Genomic DNA, 17,339 nt, shown 5'->3' with positions numbered 1-17,339 from the left:
GAGACAAACCTGGTGATAGATTTAAAGGGAACCTGCCAATCAAAAGGGATGTGATTCCATGAAATCTCTGCCCTCTGTGTGTCTTAAGATGCTGCTGGACTCTGTGGTTTTGGTGCTTTTTTCCTCTAGAGGCTTTTATGTGGAGCCTAAAAAAACGCATGTAAAAAGCGGCAGGGTTTTTTTAGAAATAGAAATGGGTATGGCAAGGGGGCGGTCAAAATTTGTGGTGGCGACGAGCTGTGCGTGCCATATGGTCCGTCTTTCTCTTCGGCAAAGGTTGGGAGGTCTGAGGACTGGTGTTATATCCGGCCATAGGTTCAGGCCTAGGACACGTGGCACACTACAATGCTGGAATAAGCTGCAAAGGTTGTATTTATTAGGGCACAGCTCTTACTGCTATGTGCACTGGCACTGTGGGGAATTCTGGCTGACACTGTAGTACTATGGTTGTTTTCATGGCATCTAGCATCTTCCATGGCAGCTTCTCTCTGTATTTCCGCGCCTCTATATATTACTCTGCACCTAGTTATTAGAATTAAGTTCTGGAACTTGCCAGCAGTAACGATGGCCGCCTGCGCCAGTGACGTCATACCGTGCGCCACGGACCTTCCTGAAGTGACTATTAGAAGCCAGTGCCGGAAGAGGAGGGGCTTGTGTGGCGGCCGCTGCTGAAGGTGACACGATATAAACATATTATAAACTTTGGGGGGTTACAGGCTGGTGGGTGCTCGCCCTCCGGGCTCGGGCATAGTTTCGTGTAGCTGTCACGTAGCTGATGTTGAGGTTTTACGTGTGTGCATTTCCTGCAGATTAGAAATGACCTCATCACCTATGTGCTGTCACTGTATACTACTCTATAGAGGATGACCTGCCTGCCCGTAGCAGCCAATCGGAGCCCAGCTCTCATGTCGCAGACACCCTTGGGGGAATGAGAGCTGCAGTCTGATTGGTCACCACTTACAAGCAGTTATCATTTGCTCTGATTCTGCTTCATCTGCCCCAATAGATCCATTAGCAGGAAGCCACGATCCGGCTGTATGCAGATCTGGTCTCAGTGCTGGTGACTCCTTCATGTAAGGCTGGGGCCCACAGCGACTTGCTGCATGTAGAGATGAGCAGAGCTCCCCAGGTTTTACAGGGTGAATTGATTTGATGTGAATTTATTCTCTGCACCCCATGGTCATGTATGTACCCGCCACCACTGATCAGTATTCACTGTACACCATGGTCATGTATGTACTCGCCACCACTGCTCAGTATTCTCTGTACACCATGGTCATGTACAGTCATGGCCAAAAGTATTGAGAATGAGACGAATAGTAATTTTTCCAAAGTTTACTGCTTCATTTTTTGTAATGGCAATTTGCATATACTCCTGAATGTCAAAGAGTGATCAGCTTAACAGCAATTACTGTACTTGCAAAGTCAATATTTGCCCAGAAAATGAACTTTAACCCCCAAAACACATTTCAACATCATTGCAGTCCTGCCTTAAAAGGAGCAGCTAACATCGTTTTAGTGATTGATCCATTAACACAGGTGTGGGTGTTGATGAGGACAGGGCTGGCGATCAACCAGTCATGATTAAGTAAGAATGACATCACTGGACACTTTAAAAGGAGGCTGGTTCTTGGTATCATTGTTTCTCCTCAGTTAAGCATGGTTATCTCTAAAGAAACACGTGCAGCCATCTTTGCACTGCACAAAAATGGCCTAACAGGGAAGAGTATCGCAGCTACAAAGATTGCACCTCAGTCAACAATCTATCGCATCATCAAGAACTTCAAGGAGAGAGCTTCCATTGTTGTCAAAAAGGCTCCAGGGCGCCCAAGAAAGACCAGCAAGCGCCAGGACTGTATCTTAAAACTGTTTCAGCTGCGGGATCGGACTACCAGCAGTGCTGAGCTTGCTCAGGAATGGCAGCAGGCTGGTGAGAGTGCTTCTGCACGCACTGTGAGGCGGAGACTCTTTGAGCAAGGGCTGGTTTCAAGGAGGGCAGCAAAGAAGCCACTTCTCTCCAGAAAAAACATCAGGGACCGACTGATATTCTGCAAAAGGTACAGGGAGTGGACTGCTGAGGACTGGGGCAAAGTCATTTTCTCTGATGAATCCCCTTTTCGATTGTTTGGGACATCTGGAAAACAGCTTATTCGGAGAAGAAGAGGTGAGCGCTACCACCAGTCTTGTCTCATGCCAACTGTAAAGCATCCTGAAACCATTCATGTGTGGGGTTGCTTCTCAGCCAAGGGAATCGGCTCACTCACAGTCTTGCCTAAAAACACAGCCATGAATAAAGAATGGTACCAGAATGTCCTCCAAGAGCAACTTCTCCCAACCGTCCAAGAGCAGTTGGGCGCCCAACAATGCCTTTTCCAGCATGATGGAGCACCTTGCCATAAAGCAAAGGTGATAACTAAATGGCTCATGGAACAAAACATAGAGATTTTGAGTCCATGGCCTGGAAACTCCCCAGATCTTAATCCCATTGAGAACTTGTGGTCAATCATCAAGAGACGGGTGGACAAACAAAAACCAACAAATTCTGGCAAAATGCAAGCATTGATTATGCAAGAATGGACTGCTATCAGTCAGGATTTGGTCCAAAAGTTGATTGAGAGCATGCCCGGGAGAATTACAGAGGTCTTGAAGAAGAAGGGGCTACACTGCAAATATTGACTTGCTGCATTAACTCATTCTAACTGTCAATATAACCTATTGGTACTCATAATATGATTGCAATTATATTTCTGTATGTGATATAAACATCAGACAAACACTAATAAAAACCAGAGGCCAGCAGATCATGTGAAAATATCATTTTGGTGTCATTCTCAAAACTTTTGGCCATGACTGTATATACCCGCCACCACTGCTCAGTATTCACTGTACACCATGGTCATGTATGTACTCGCCACCACTGCTCAGTATTCACTGTACACCATGGTCATGTATGTACTCGCCACCACTGCTCAGTATTCTCTGCACCCCATGGTCATGTATGTACTCGCCACCACTGATCAGTATTCTCTGCACCCCATGGTCATGTATGTACTCGCCAACACTGCTCAGTATTCTCTGCACCCCATGGTCATGTATGTACTCGCCACCACTGCTCATTATTCACTGTACACCATGGTCATGTATGTACTTGCCACCACTGCTTAGTATTCACTGTACACCATGCTCATGTATGTACTCGCCACCACTGCTCAGTATTCACTGTACACCATGCTCATGTATGTACTCGCCACCACTGCTCAGTATTCACTGTACACCATGCTCATGTATGTACTCGCCACCACTGCTCAGTATTCACTGTACACCATGGTCATGTATGTACTCGCCACCACTGCTCAGTATTCACTGTACACCACGGTCATGTATGTACTCGCCACCACTGCTCAGTATTCACTGTACACCACGGTCATGTATGTACTCGCCACCACTGCTCAGAATTCACTGTACACCACGGTCACGTATGTACTCGCCACCACTGCTCAGTATTCTCTGCACCCCATGGTCATGTATGTACTCGCCACCACTGCTCAGTATTCTCCGCCAGTCTTTTCTTACTGAAGACCCCGGGCGTCTTCCTTTCTCCAGAGGTCCCAGCCTAGAGTGCTTGTGGTCAGGTCATCACCTCACCCTATGCTTCTGATGTTCAGAGACGTCCTGGACCTGGTCATGGCTGTAAGTGTGAAGAGGCCCGGAGTCTCAGCGCAAGGTGGCGAGGACTGTACGGGGGAGATCATGAACCCTCTACGGGTCAGTAACATGGCCATCTGGGTGAATTTACACAAAGCAAATTACAAAGATCTGCATTCTGGAGAATATGGATTTTTGTAAAATTGTTTATAAAATTAATTCCACTTAAAGGGGTTGTCCAGTACTATTGATAATGCCCCAATGTATTGTTATGGTTAAAAAAAAGTTTCTTTGTAAATACCTTGTGCTGCTGTCACTGCCTGTGAGTGGCGCTATCGGTGGCCGCTCACAGGCATCATGTGACCCCCTGCTGATGTCACATCAAGTGAGGCGTGGCTGCTGGGTTGTGGGTGGTGTTACCCCGCACGTCACACCCAGCATCCACTGCGCGCTTTCCCAATGAATGAGTAGAGGTAGAGCACGCGGTGGATGCTGGGTATGATGCGGGGGTAACCCCGCCCACAACCTGGCATCCACCTGGAACGCGGAAGAGACCCCCGGCTGCAGCCGGAACATATCATGACATCAGCGGATGTCAGAGCCAGCTGCTGCCGGGGGTCATGTGATGCCTGTGAGCGGCCAGTGATAGCGCCACTCACAGGCAGTAACAGCATTGCAAGGTATTTACTAAGAAACTTCTTTTAACCATAAAAATACATTGGGCATTATCAATAGTACTGGACAAGCCCTTTAAATAAATTTGCCCAAGTCTAACTGCGTGTTTTGCAGCCCTTCTGGGGAACATTCTGTCCATCAGTCATGTATGATGTACATTTTTGTGGGAAAAGATTCAGTAAAACTTGTATTCCTTGAAATCACTGGTGTCTGTATGCACAGGAGTCCAGTGGGCGGTCCTATCAGTGGTTGACCGTCTTCAGTGTATGACTATATACAGAGATAGCTGTCAATCACTAGTAGGACCACCCACTGGACTCATACATGCATACACCAGGGATTTCAAGGAATAAAGTACAAGTTATACTGAATCTTTTCCAACAGACCTATGTATTGTCCTCCGCTTCTCCTTCTCTTCACCGTGCTGTCCACAGGTCAGACTGCATGTACAGCGTGACAGATCCTTTTAGGTGAATGTGAAAGCCTTGTGATCAGCAAATCCAGGGGACTTTCTGTGACTTGTGTGAGGCGGTCTCGCAACCTTGCAATGTGACTGCATTCGTTTACATTTTGGTGCCATGAGGCATTATCGTGCGGCGATCTTAGGACACACATTGTTTGGCCAAGTAGTCAATGAGGTTGGTCATCAGTTTGGCAGTACATGCAGCTTCTCTTTGTATATATGCATGTTTTCTCTCTCTTGTAGACTGCTGCCAGGATGCTGCTGTCTGTCCGACACATCCTGCGCTCATCCCTCCCCTCACCCGCGCCTGCTGCTTCCTTAGTCAGGTTGAGCTCCACAGCAGCTGAGCAGGTAAGCGGTGCACAGGTCATGTCCTAGTACATGGCAGGTGTCAGCCCACCAGAATTGCTGCTTTAGCTGCAGCCTCGTATAAATGATTGATATGTATCATTTGCCACTGATATGCGTGGATTTTACAGACAGGTTCAATTCTAGATACTTTTTTTTGTTATAAATAATATTACCAGGCACCTAAAAAGACAAAGTTTGGGCCCCTGAGTGATGAAGATCGAATTTTCACCAATCTGTATGGCCGTCATGATTGGAGGTGAGCCGGGACGTTTTTCCAGCGTTGTACCTCCAATCTACTCTTTGTTTTATGGCCACCTCAATCTTCCGTTTTTCCTTTAGGTTGAAGGGAGCTCTGAGCCGCGGCGACTGGTACAAGACCAAGGAAATTCTTCTGAAAGGAGTGGATTGGATATTGGGGGAAATCAAAGTGTCAGGCCTGCGTGGAAGAGGGGGTGCTGGTTTCCCAACAGGTCTGAAGTGGAGCTTTATGAACAAGCCATCTGATGGACGGTACGCTATAGTTCTGCCCACTGATGACTTCCACATTTTGTGAATCACCCCTTTATGCTGTGTAAAAGGTAATGAGCAGGCAATATGGCAGTAACATGTGAGGTGTGCTCGGACTGTCCTGCACCAGAAGTGCTGATGGTGGGTAACTTATGGTCCATGGTCTGTGCGTATATTGGGCATGGATAGGGTGCCATTCATTTCCTTACCATAAGTCATCTCAGAACTTCCTACTTGTGGTTGAACATGTGAACAGACATCTTCATTTTAAAACTGTCCATATTTCGATCATTTTTTTTTTTTTTTTTTTTTTTAGCCCTAAGTATCTTGTGGTGAATGCAGATGAGGGGGAGCCAGGGACCTGTAAGGACCGCGAGATTATGAGGCACGATCCCCACAAGTTAGTGGAAGGATGTCTGGTGGCCGGTCGCAGCATGGGGGCACGAGCTGCCTACATCTACATTCGAGGAGAGTTCTACAATGAGGCCTCAAATCTTCAGGTAATGATCAGTGCCGGAGTGGGAATAATTACTCCGTGCAATGATGGGCCATCGTTATTCTAGCTTAGTTATATTCAGTGGATCCTGTTTGTGTATGGCTGGGCCCAGCTGTGCTACCACACAATGGAGAACAGTGGTCCTTTATCCTGGACGTTCAGACCTTGCTAATTGGTCACAGATTTACAGTGCTTTCTCATATGCACCGAGCCCACGCTCTTCACACTGCAAAAAGTAAAATTGTCACCAAGTCCACACATGATTATTTACAGTAATGTCTGACGCAAATTCAGTTACATTTGGGTTTAAGAGACAGGAGCATTTATCACCTCTCCATTGGATTGGTGGTAATTACTGGATTGATGAGGGTCCTAATAATGCAAGGCCCACAACTGATCACCAGAACTGAGATCTGGTCCTTCCAGCTAGGATAAGTTTGAATTCAGCTGTGGCCTAGCATATAGTTTTCTGTTCTGATGATCTGTGGGGGGGAGGGGGGGTCGGGGGTCCCTGTGATCAGACCCCCACTGAGCTAGGCATTTGTCACTTATGCAGTGGATAGGTGATTAAAATGCATTTATCACCTACCTTTTGGATAAGTAGGAAATGCTTAGATGAGTAGTGATGGGGTCTAATCACAAAGACCCCCACAGATCGTAAGAATAGGGAACTGTAAGCTGGACTGCAGCTGTGGGCTTTACACTGGAGGAAACAGGTCTTGGGTTTTGGAGATCAGTGGTGGTCCCCGTACTCGGACCCCCACTGATCTAGTCATTTGTTACTAATCCACTGAATAAGTGACAAATGCTTCTGGCTTAAATACATTTTAATGTTTTTGATAAGGATAGTTAAAAATTCCAGAAGAAAGAGTTAAGAGCATGTCTCTTGTGACAGCTTAGATTGCTTGTTGTTTTATTGGCTCATGTACTTTTTGTATTTTATATGTATACTGCACTGGAATCAATGGCATAAAAAAATAATGCAAGACTTCTTTACCTCCTGAATTTGCAGGTGGCTATCCGCGAAGCCTACGCTGCTGGTTTAATTGGACGCAATGCCTGTGGTTCGGGATATGACTTCGATGTGTTTGTGGTGAGAGGAGCTGGCGCCTATATTTGTGGAGAGGAGACGGCTTTGATTGAGAGCATTGAAGGAAAACAAGGAAAGCCTCGCCTCAAGCCTCCGTTCCCTGCCGATGTTGGTAGGTCCTGTACTGCTATTGGGGCTGCAATCTTCTCTTTTCTTTCATAATTAGCAGACGTGTGGCTTTATGGCACCAGCCCGCTCCATACAACTCTGTCTCACCAGGGGACTTCTACCGCGCTCCCGGATTTCATAGGGTAGCATTATTTGGGGCGGTTTTACATGCTTTGATGCTTGTTCAACTATATCTTCTTGTGAAGTAAGCAAGTGGCAATTATTCATTGCTGCAAAGTTGTAGTAGCCAAAAGTCTCACTGCACCCTGTTAGATGACTTTACACACTACCCATTTTATTTGATTTGTTGATCTTTCTATCAGCTTTTATAGCAGTCGTGGAAGTTTGCAGTCTTGATTCTGAAGTATCCATCTGCAAGTGATTGGTAATAGACTATGGAAAATCATTAAACAGGTCATGTAAAACTACCTTTAAGGTGCCCATACTTATCTGAGCTACTGACAGCTACTTCTCTTGAATCCCCCATACACTTGAACGCTCTGCGCATTCATGTATTTTCAGTATAGAGAGGGGTGTGATCTGCCTAAAAACAGGAAAATCAGGCATGTAAATGTAAACTGCTTTGTTCAGTCCTTCTCTCCTGACATCTTGTACTGGAGTGTTGGCTGGCCCCCATAGTTGATCGTCCTGTCCCAGTGAAATCTTTGTGTCCACTACTGGACAATTACTTCTTAATTGCTTAAAGGGAATCTCACCAGCTTTTTGCTACCTTCATATGAGAGCAGCATGATTTAGGGGCAGATCCCCTGATTCCACTGATGTATCACTGGGCTGCTTGCTGCAGTTTTGAGTAAAATAGTTTTCTTTGCTGCAGATCTAACAGTTCTCTGAATGCTGAACTCTGTATAACTCTGCCCATACCACTGATTGGCAGCTTTTTGCCTATCCCCGGTGTACACAGAAAGCTGCCAGTCAGTGGACGGTGGTTGGACTAACTGGCAGCATGTTTACTAGTCTTCTAGTAAAAAAACACTGTTTTATCAATAGGAGATTATATTAAAACCACAGTAAGTGATACACCATTGGAATTGGGGTCTCTGACCCAACATTATGCTGCTCTCAGATTGGGGTGCCAAAAACCTGGTGACCGATTTCCTTTAAGTGCCCCAGAGAAAAGTTTGGCTATCACGGTAATCTTTGCTAAAGTGAATGGTGTAATTTAAAACTACAGATTGTCACTCCAAAAAAACATACAGCCCTCAATGGTAAAATAAAAAAAAGTTATGGTTCTTGTAAGAAGGGGAGGAAAAATGAAAACTTGCCTCGGCAGGATTGGTTCAAGTATTGAACTCCTGTAGTTGAACCTCCGTAAAAAGGAGAGAAAAGACACATGAAAGGCCCGATTCATCAAAGCTTTTATGCCAGTATTCTGGAGTAAAATGTTTTGAATAGTGGCATCATTTTGATTTTGGCCCAACTGGCAGCTGTGCTAAAATTATGCAACTTAGCATTCTCCCACGATTTTTGCCCAGCTCTGACAAAGTTGGAGGAGGACAGTGAGGTGGTGACCGTCACTCATCAAATTCAAGACAAGCGACAGTATTCGCTACGCCATAAATCTTATTCCAGCAGGGGCTTGATGGATCTGGCCCTAAGTGTTTAAAGTGTAGGCAATATTGTAATAGTTGCCAAAAAACTTCTGTGGATAGTTACCTGCTTAGTCCTACGCATTCAGGGCCATTTATGGACAGGTCATCCCTGGTAGAATATGCTTACAGTGAAATGGTCTGCTTTCTTTTAGGTGTTTTTGGCTGCCCGACAACAGTTGCTAATGTAGAGACTGTTTCCGTCGCCCCCACTATTTGCCGCCGTGGTGGATCCTGGTTTGCTGGCTTTGGCCGGGAAAGAAATTCTGGAACTAAACTGTTCAACATCTCTGGACACGTGAACAATCCATGCACTGTGGAGGAGGAGATGTCCATCCCTCTGAAAGAGCTCATAGAAAGACATGCAGGTACATACGATGGAAGAGCAGATTCATGTCAGGTGGTGTATTTCTGTTTTATGGGTCTAGCGGCGCAAATAATGGTCTTGTATTTCAATGTATGATGCATGAACATTGCACCTTCTATAGACTACTGTCTCAGGATAGAGTGTTGCTTGATGCTACTGAATTTGCTAATTTTTTGAGACTGATTGTTCTAGGTGGTGTGATCGGTGGCTGGGACAACTTGCTTGCCGTAATCCCAGGTGGTTCCTCCACACCTCTCATCCCCCGGTCAGTGTGTGACAATGTCCTCATGGACTTTGACGCCTTGATACAGGCACAGACTGGTCTTGGCACAGCAGCTCTCATTGTGATGGATAAATCGGTGAGTGTTTCGGTGATGGATATGCCAGCACAATGTATGGATCTCCAGGATTTCACTTGTGACTTCTTTAATTCCAGACAGACCTTGTTCGAGCTATTGCGCGTCTTATAGAATTCTATAAACATGAAAGTTGTGGTCAGTGCACCCCCTGCAGGGAAGGTAAGTGTCCACTCACTCTTACTGCTTACATGTGAGAAGTCATGGAGGATAGGCCCAAGTCCCTTCAGAGCTGCAGAGGACATGTTCTATGCCAAGTTGCTGCAGATGGCTTACTTTTCAGGCCCCCTCCCTCGTTTGAAATTTTGGTTGTGGGGCTGATTATGGATTTGGTTATGTTTAGTAGTATATCTACATGATACCGAGACCTTTCTTCTTACAGATAGGGGTTCTGTTTTAGCTCCTCTGTGCCTAGCATTTATAGACAAGGCACAGCGCATGGATAGTTGCCTCTTAAAGCAGGGACCAATATTAATTTTTATTTATATAGCGCCAACATATTCCGCAGCACTTTACAATTAAGTAGGGACATACACAGACATTATAAACAATACAATATAACACATTTCAACAGTTACAGCCTACAGGAGGAGTGAGGGCCCTGCTCACAGTTTACAATCTATATGGAAATAAGAAGACACAATAGGTAGAACGTACTCATTATGTACGGTCCAGCCATCATTATAATAAATAAGGGTTTTCATATAAAGCTGCATGATGTGGTCATCAGCCAGTATCGGTCTAACTACAGTTATGGTGTGTTATTGGGTGCACGGAGGACGTGGAGACAGATGAATAGGAGGGAGCAGATTAAGATTAACATTTAGGAGGGGACAGGGGAGAGTTAGGTTGGTGAGTTGAGGTGATAGGCTTGTCTAAACCGATGTGTTTTTAAAGCACGCTTAAAAACATGGATAGATATTAGTCGGATCGTTTGGGGTAGTGTATTCCAGAAAACTGCGGCGGCACGAGAGAAGTCTTGGAGACGGAGATGTGAGGTTCGGATTAAGGAGGATGTTAGTCTTAGATCAGTTGCAGAATGGAGGGCACGGGAGGGGCGATAGTTAGAAATGAGGGATGAGATATAGAGTGGTGCAGAACTGTGGAGAGCTTTGTGGGTGAGAGAGATGAGTTTGTATTGTTGGTAACCAGGGCATTGACTGGCACAGGGTAGAGGCGTCAGTGAAGCGGTCTGGTAGAAATACGACCCTGGCTGCTGTATTTAGAAGGGATTGGAGAGGAGAGTTTGTTTAGAGGGAGACTGATTAGAAGAGAGTTATAGTAGTGAATAAGAGCGACAGTAAGGCTGTGTGCCCACGATGCGTTTTTGGTGCGTATTTGCAGCGCGTACACGCTCCAGAAACGCATTGCATACCTTATCCCATGACTTCCTATGACATTCTGCAAGTTCTGTGCACATGGTCAGGATTTTTTCTGCGCAGATTTTACTCGCAGAAAAAATACGGACATGACCAATTCTTGTGCGTTTCTGCATGAGTATTTGCCTATACAATGCATTGGAAAAACGCATGGCAAAAACGCATGTAAAAGCCGCATGCGTTTTTCTGCCAAGGAGATGCAGAAATGCTCAGTAAGAGTTTTTGCCGTTTCAAAGGTGAGAAAAGGTCGGATTTTGGAGATGTTTTTAAGGTGCTGGTAACACAAGCAAATGATGGATTGGATATGGGGAATAAAGGAAAGTTGTGTATCAAATATGACCGCAAGACAGCGAGTTTTCTGCTTGGGAGTTATGGCTGCACCACCCAACCACCACCCAAAATTGCAAAGTCGGGACTAACAATGATGTCAGCAGTGTAACATCTTAGGTGCTATAGTCAATAGTGACTGCAGTGCCCTGCGGGAATAAACAAAGTGAAACCCCACCCCAGATGACAGGAGCAGTTATTAACACCCCTGGCGTTGTCTAGTCAGCCTATAATTAGTATCCCTATAATCACTATCATCTGTAAAATAAAGTGTACATGAGTTCTAGGTGCAGGAAAAAAATGTTAAATGCTAAAGTTTAACTGCACTTTTAGAAAGTATTGATACTTAGGGTTCTGAATGCTGAGACTAGGACCATCACTAAAACCAAGGAGCAGAAGTGCAGCCCCCCCCCCTCCAAGATTACATAGTAACGTAGGATGAATAAAGACCTAGCTCCATCAAGTCCAACCTTTCTCCCCCAATGTACTCCCTACACTAACACTACACTAACTTACTGGGACTAGGCCTCACAAATGAATTACCATTTTTATTTGTATCATTACTGCACAATTACAATTAAAACATTTTTTAATTAGTTTATCTTTTGTATTATTCTAGTGATTCTAATAATGGTATTACTAAAATCCCTATGCCTAAATCTGTTGATCCAGAAGAAGGCAAAAACCTCAGGACACATTCAGCCAATTTGTGTCACGGGGAAAAATTCCTTCTGGTCTCCGAAAAAAGGCGATCAGTCCAAGAACCCTGGATCAAACCTAATTATGATACTAGTTATGTAATTACTATTATTGTACTAAATGTACTACTATAGGTGTAATATTTTGTCTAATTTAAATACAGCCCAACTTTACTTTCATGGGAAAGCAGCTCTTGGTTGACTTTTTCTACTCCCTCTACTTAGCGATTTGGTGGTGGTCTCCGCACTTGATAATTTGTAAGATAATTCCTCTCCACAGGCATTTATGCGCAGTCGCACTGCAGGGCGCTCCCCATTCTCTCTGGCTGCTTCTTTGCTGTCACTCCCTTATAGTGGGAACATTTTTGAGATTATACCTAGAACTGGCTTATTTGTCTTGACATGAATGCGAGCTAACATAGGCCTTGTGTCATTCAGAGACACACAGGGCTCTGGTGGGTTTTTCAAGACCGCTTTGGTCTAATAAAATGATAAAAGTTTTAATAAGGTTTTTTCATAAAGTGTGTAAATATTTTACAGAAGTGTGTGGGGAAAATGTGTGATTGTTTGTTAATTTTATGCAAACCCTAAATGTTCCAGCTCTAAAAGCCCATTTATACAAGTCGATCTGCAAATGAGTGTTCACAAGTACCCCTTGTTCTCGATCACTGGCCCAAGGACAAGGAGCATATTCTTTTGTTGGCTGGTTGCAGGGCTGTGGAGTTGGTAAGCCAAAGCTCCGACTCCATGACTCAGACTCCCTCATACATGGCTCATGTTTAAGTGATAAATTTACTGTAGCACAGATTCATCTCAGCTAAAAGTCTAGACCCTTAGATCAGGAATAGGACAGACATTTATAGGACATTTCATAACTTTCCCAAATTCTTATGAAAAAAGATTCCCCACAAACTGCATTGAACCACTGTACCAAATTTATTATACATTTTAGGAGTCAGTCGGTCCATTTTATACCGACTCTGATTCCGACTCCACAGCCCTGGTCAGCAGTACATCACCCTGTGTAACCAGGGATGTATTGCTGCCAACAACATACATGCTGTGCCATAGTCCTATCCCCATACAGTTGGCAGTGGTACATGTGAGCAGGCTATGGAATGACCACCCTTTTACTGGTTTACAATCGAACGGCGCTCATTTATGGATATACATGTAGTCATGAAGATAATGAGACTTCCACTACTGATAATTGGAGAAACATTGAGATTATTTGGCTGGTCCTAGAAAAGTATTTTATTATTTGCATATGGGCATTTGATCATTTACGTGTTTTTTTTCTCTTGAATTGCCACTAGGTGTTGATTGGATGAACAAAGTCATGTGGCGAATGTGTCAAGGAAATGCCCGTTCTGATGAGATCGACATGTTGTGGGAAATCAGCAAGCAGATCGAGGGCCACACTATCTGTGCATTGGGAGATGGAGCTGCTTGGCCCGTGCAGGTAAGATGTCCTGGGCTAAGCTGTGACCTAATCCCTACATAACCATACATGCTCCCAAATCTCACGTGAAGTAAATGTACTCATGGGCTTGTTCAGATGCCAAAAAATATGATATTTATCATTGTTGAAACATCTGGCCTGACTCCTTAAGACTAGCATTGTGCTCTCCAGTTTTAATGATGGACGCACTGGAGTAAGATGTGTCTAGTTCACGGAGTGGAGCAACTGCATATTCCACCGCCAGAAATGTTACTCCACTCAAGACAAGGGTACCATTTCTGGCACAACTTTTCATGAATTTTATAGGTGGGTGTTGCCATGCCCTGTCCTGTCCCATCTTCATGTTGCACATATTTTGCGACATTTGAGGTGTTTTATGCCTAGAAAACTGGCAAAAACCCTTTAGGAATCAACCCCATAGCATTGTTTCAATGTGTTCTGTGGCTGCATTTATTTATTAAAAAACCTTGCTGAATATTGGGAGAAACTGGTGAAAAAAAAACAAATTGATGATTTGGGCTGCAGTGTATTAATTGGACTTTTAAAAATAAATTTTGGTAAATCTCCTATCTATCACAAGCCCCATGTAAAGTGACTTGTGAAAGTATTCACCCCTTCCCACCTAACTGGCATTTTTCGTATCTTGCTACCTCACAACCTGGAATTTCACTGTTTGTATCAGTTCATGTAAAGAACATGCCTACAACTGAGAACATTTGTTTTTTTTTTTTTATTGTGAAGCAACCAACAAATAGGACAAAATAACTGAAAACTTCAGTGTACATAACTATTCACCCCCCTAAAGTCAGTACTTTGTAGAGCCTCCTTTTGCAGCAATTACAGCTGCAAGTCGCTGTGCATAAGTCTCTGAGGTTTTCACATCTTGCCACTGGGATTTTTGCCCATTCCTCAAGGCAAAGATGCTCCAGTTCCTTCAAGCTAGATGGTTTCCTCTGGTGAACAACAATCTTCAAGTCTGACCACAGATTCTCAATTGGATTAAGGCCTGGGCTTTGACTAGGCCATTCCAAAACATTTACACTTTCCCCTTAAACCATTTGAGTGCTGCTTTAGCAGTATGCTTTGGGTCATTGTCTTGTTGGGAGGTGAACCTCTGTCCCAGTCTCAAATCACTGACAGACTGAAACAGGTTTTGCTCCAGAATATCCCTGTATTGCGCTTTCAGCCATCTTCCCCTCGATTCAGACCATTTTCCCTGTCCCTCCTGCCGAAAAACATTCTTACAACATGATGCTGCCACCACCGTGTTTCATTGTGGGGATGGTGTTCTTTGGGTGATGGTTGATGGTGTTAGTTTTGTGCCAGTCATGGTGTTTACCTTGGTGCACAAAGAATTCAATTTTTGTCTCATCTTGCTCCATACATTTGGGGAGTCTCTCACATGTCTTTTGGCAAACTCAAAACAAGCCTTACAATTTGTGTGTAAGTAAAGGCTTTTTTTGCCCACTCTTCTATATAGACCACCTCTATGGAGTGTACGGCTTATTGAGGTTGTATGGACAGATACGATACTCCAGTCTCTGCTTGAGATCTATGCAGCTCCTTCAGGGTTACCTTTGGTCTCTGTGCTGCCTCTCTGATTAATGCCCTCTCTTGGCAGGTTTGTTGTGGTATGATGTTCTTTCCATCTGATAATAATGGATTTGATGGTGCGCCGGGGGATCATCAGAGCTTGGGATATTTTTTTATAACCCCACCCTGACTTGTACTTATCAACAACATTTTCCCTTACTTGTTTGGAGATCTCCTTGGTCTTCATGGTGTTGTTTGGTTAGTGGAGACTCTTGCTTAATGGTGCTGCTTCTGTGGCCTTTCATAAAGGTGTGTATATAGTGACAGACCATGTGACACTTAGATTACACACAGGTGGATGTCCTTTCACTAAGCATGTGACTTATGAAGGTAATTGATTGCACCAGAAATTTTTCGGGCTTTATAGCAAAAGGGGGTGAAAATTGGCACATGCCAATTTTTAGTTATATGATCCCATAAATGTAATTTATGCCTAGATTTTTCTCACTTCACCAACTGAAACTATTTAGTGCTGATGCCTCACACACATATCTGATTACAAAAATATTTAAACACAGCTTGTAATGTAACAGAATAGATAAAAAGCCAAGGGGGTTAATACTTTCACAAGGCACTGTAACTGAAGTCTCCTTTTCATGTTTTAATTGTATTTTCTGCTGAAGAAAAATATTGTAGGCCTGCTGAGCTTTATAGCTTTGTTAGTGTATTTTGTGGTAAAATAGGTATGAATGCTACAATTTCCATAAAATGCACAGGGTGTAAACTCCACTTTGGACACCACCTTGGACATACTACTTTTTAGTGCCAAACAAAGGTGCTGGTGAGACATTGTGACAATGTTAAAAATCTCTAATTCAAATTAACTTCTTTTTCAAATATATACTGTATTTATATTGTGCCACAGAAAAATCTGCACCAACAACATTGCAGGTTTTCCTTCATATGTATACACTAGATGTTTCATTTCCCTATTTAAAGGGAATTTGTCAGCAGGCTTTTGCAATGTAATCTGACGACAGTATGTGGTAGGAAAAGAGAGACTGATTTTGGCAATGTATCACTTAGTTTCTAGGTTCTGCAGTTATGATAGAATCACAGTTTTCTCTGCGGCACACACTGATTAGTAGCTTTGTGTATATTGTATTGTGACATAAAGCTGCCAATCGGTGGTGGGGGCGGGGTTGGACTCTGAAGCATACATGCAGATGCAGGCAGCTAGTCATGTACTGATAATCTCCTGCTGATAAAACACTCATTATACGGAAACAGCAAAACTCAACCAAGTAAATGACACAGCCCTGTAATCAGGATCTCTGATCCTTCATCTTGCTGCTCTCAGATGACATAGTTAAATGGAATCTGTCAGCAGGTTTTAACTAACTGAAGAAAAACTGCAATAAACCCATGACCTTAACATTGCTACATGGGAAGATTCTCCAATGTAGTGATGAGTTTTGCAGCTACAGTATCCTCCTGCTGACTTTCAGTGTGAACATAATCTAACTGGTGGTGCTTTTGACCCAAGCACTAGTACCTCAGTACCAGAGTGTTCAGGCCTCCAAATCGTGGAGAAGAGACTCTGGCCTACACTGTAAGGGTATGTGCACACGGTGCGGTTTTTATGTGTTTTTGCTGCGGCAAATCTGCGCGGATTTGGCCTCAAAAACACATTGCAAACTTTATCCCAGCATTTTCTATGGGATTTTTGAAGATCTGTGCACATGATCAGGAATTTTCCTGACAGGATTTCCTGTGCAGAAAAAAAGGCAGCATGTCCATTCTTTGTGTGGATTTGCCTGTGTTTTTCCTATACAATGTATTGAAAAAAAAAACACATGGCAAAAACACACAGAATTTCCGCAGCGTTTTTGACGCCAAGAGGTGCAGAAACGCTGCAGAAATTTCTGCAAGCAAATCCTGATCGTGCGCACATAACCTAAAGCAGTGCTGATTCACTTTGCGGGGCACACTTCATATACCCTGAGCACCACTATAACCAGTCACTTATCTCTTGCAGGGATTGATCCGCCACTTCAGGCCAGAGTTGGAGGAACGTATGAGACAGTTTAATGTAGCGAAGAGACAGCAAGTCAGCAGCTGAGAGGGCACAAGACCCTCAGTCCAAAAAATGGAATCTGTTTTATTTATAAGAGGCTTGTGCATCATTACCCGCTGTATGTGTGCTAATAAACCAGAACTTTCTAAGTCGACGTCTGTTGTCTGGAAGTTTCTTTAAACTCCATAGAAGGTCCAA

At 43.9% G+C, this 17,339-nt stretch overlaps 1 protein-coding gene across 1 annotated transcript; it reads left to right on the top strand.

The window, feature by feature from the left end:
• The first annotated feature begins 525 nt into the window (after window positions 1-525).
• On the top strand, window positions 526-17,295 carry NDUFV1 (NADH:ubiquinone oxidoreductase core subunit V1). Its single transcript, XM_073686156.1, has 11 exons — window positions 526-674; window positions 5,027-5,134; window positions 5,311-5,390; window positions 5,474-5,644; window positions 5,958-6,141; window positions 7,150-7,339; window positions 9,098-9,310; window positions 9,502-9,668; window positions 9,746-9,827; window positions 13,386-13,531; window positions 17,103-17,295. Exons 2-11 carry the CDS (start codon window positions 5,039-5,041, stop codon window positions 17,184-17,186), a joined length of 1,413 nt encoding a protein of 470 aa, XP_073542257.1. The 5' UTR covers window positions 526-674; window positions 5,027-5,038; the 3' UTR covers window positions 17,187-17,295.
• The last annotated feature ends 44 nt before the right edge of the window (window positions 17,296-17,339 follow it).

Source organism: Phyllobates terribilis, unplaced genomic scaffold, assembly GCF_046119375.1.
Source record: "Phyllobates terribilis strain yellow unplaced genomic scaffold, ASM4611937v1 Scaffold_5__5_contigs__length_657084704, whole genome shotgun sequence".
NCBI classification, from domain to species: domain Eukaryota; kingdom Metazoa; phylum Chordata; class Amphibia; order Anura; family Dendrobatidae; genus Phyllobates; species Phyllobates terribilis.
This window is presented reverse-complemented; position numbering and strand designations above follow the sequence as displayed.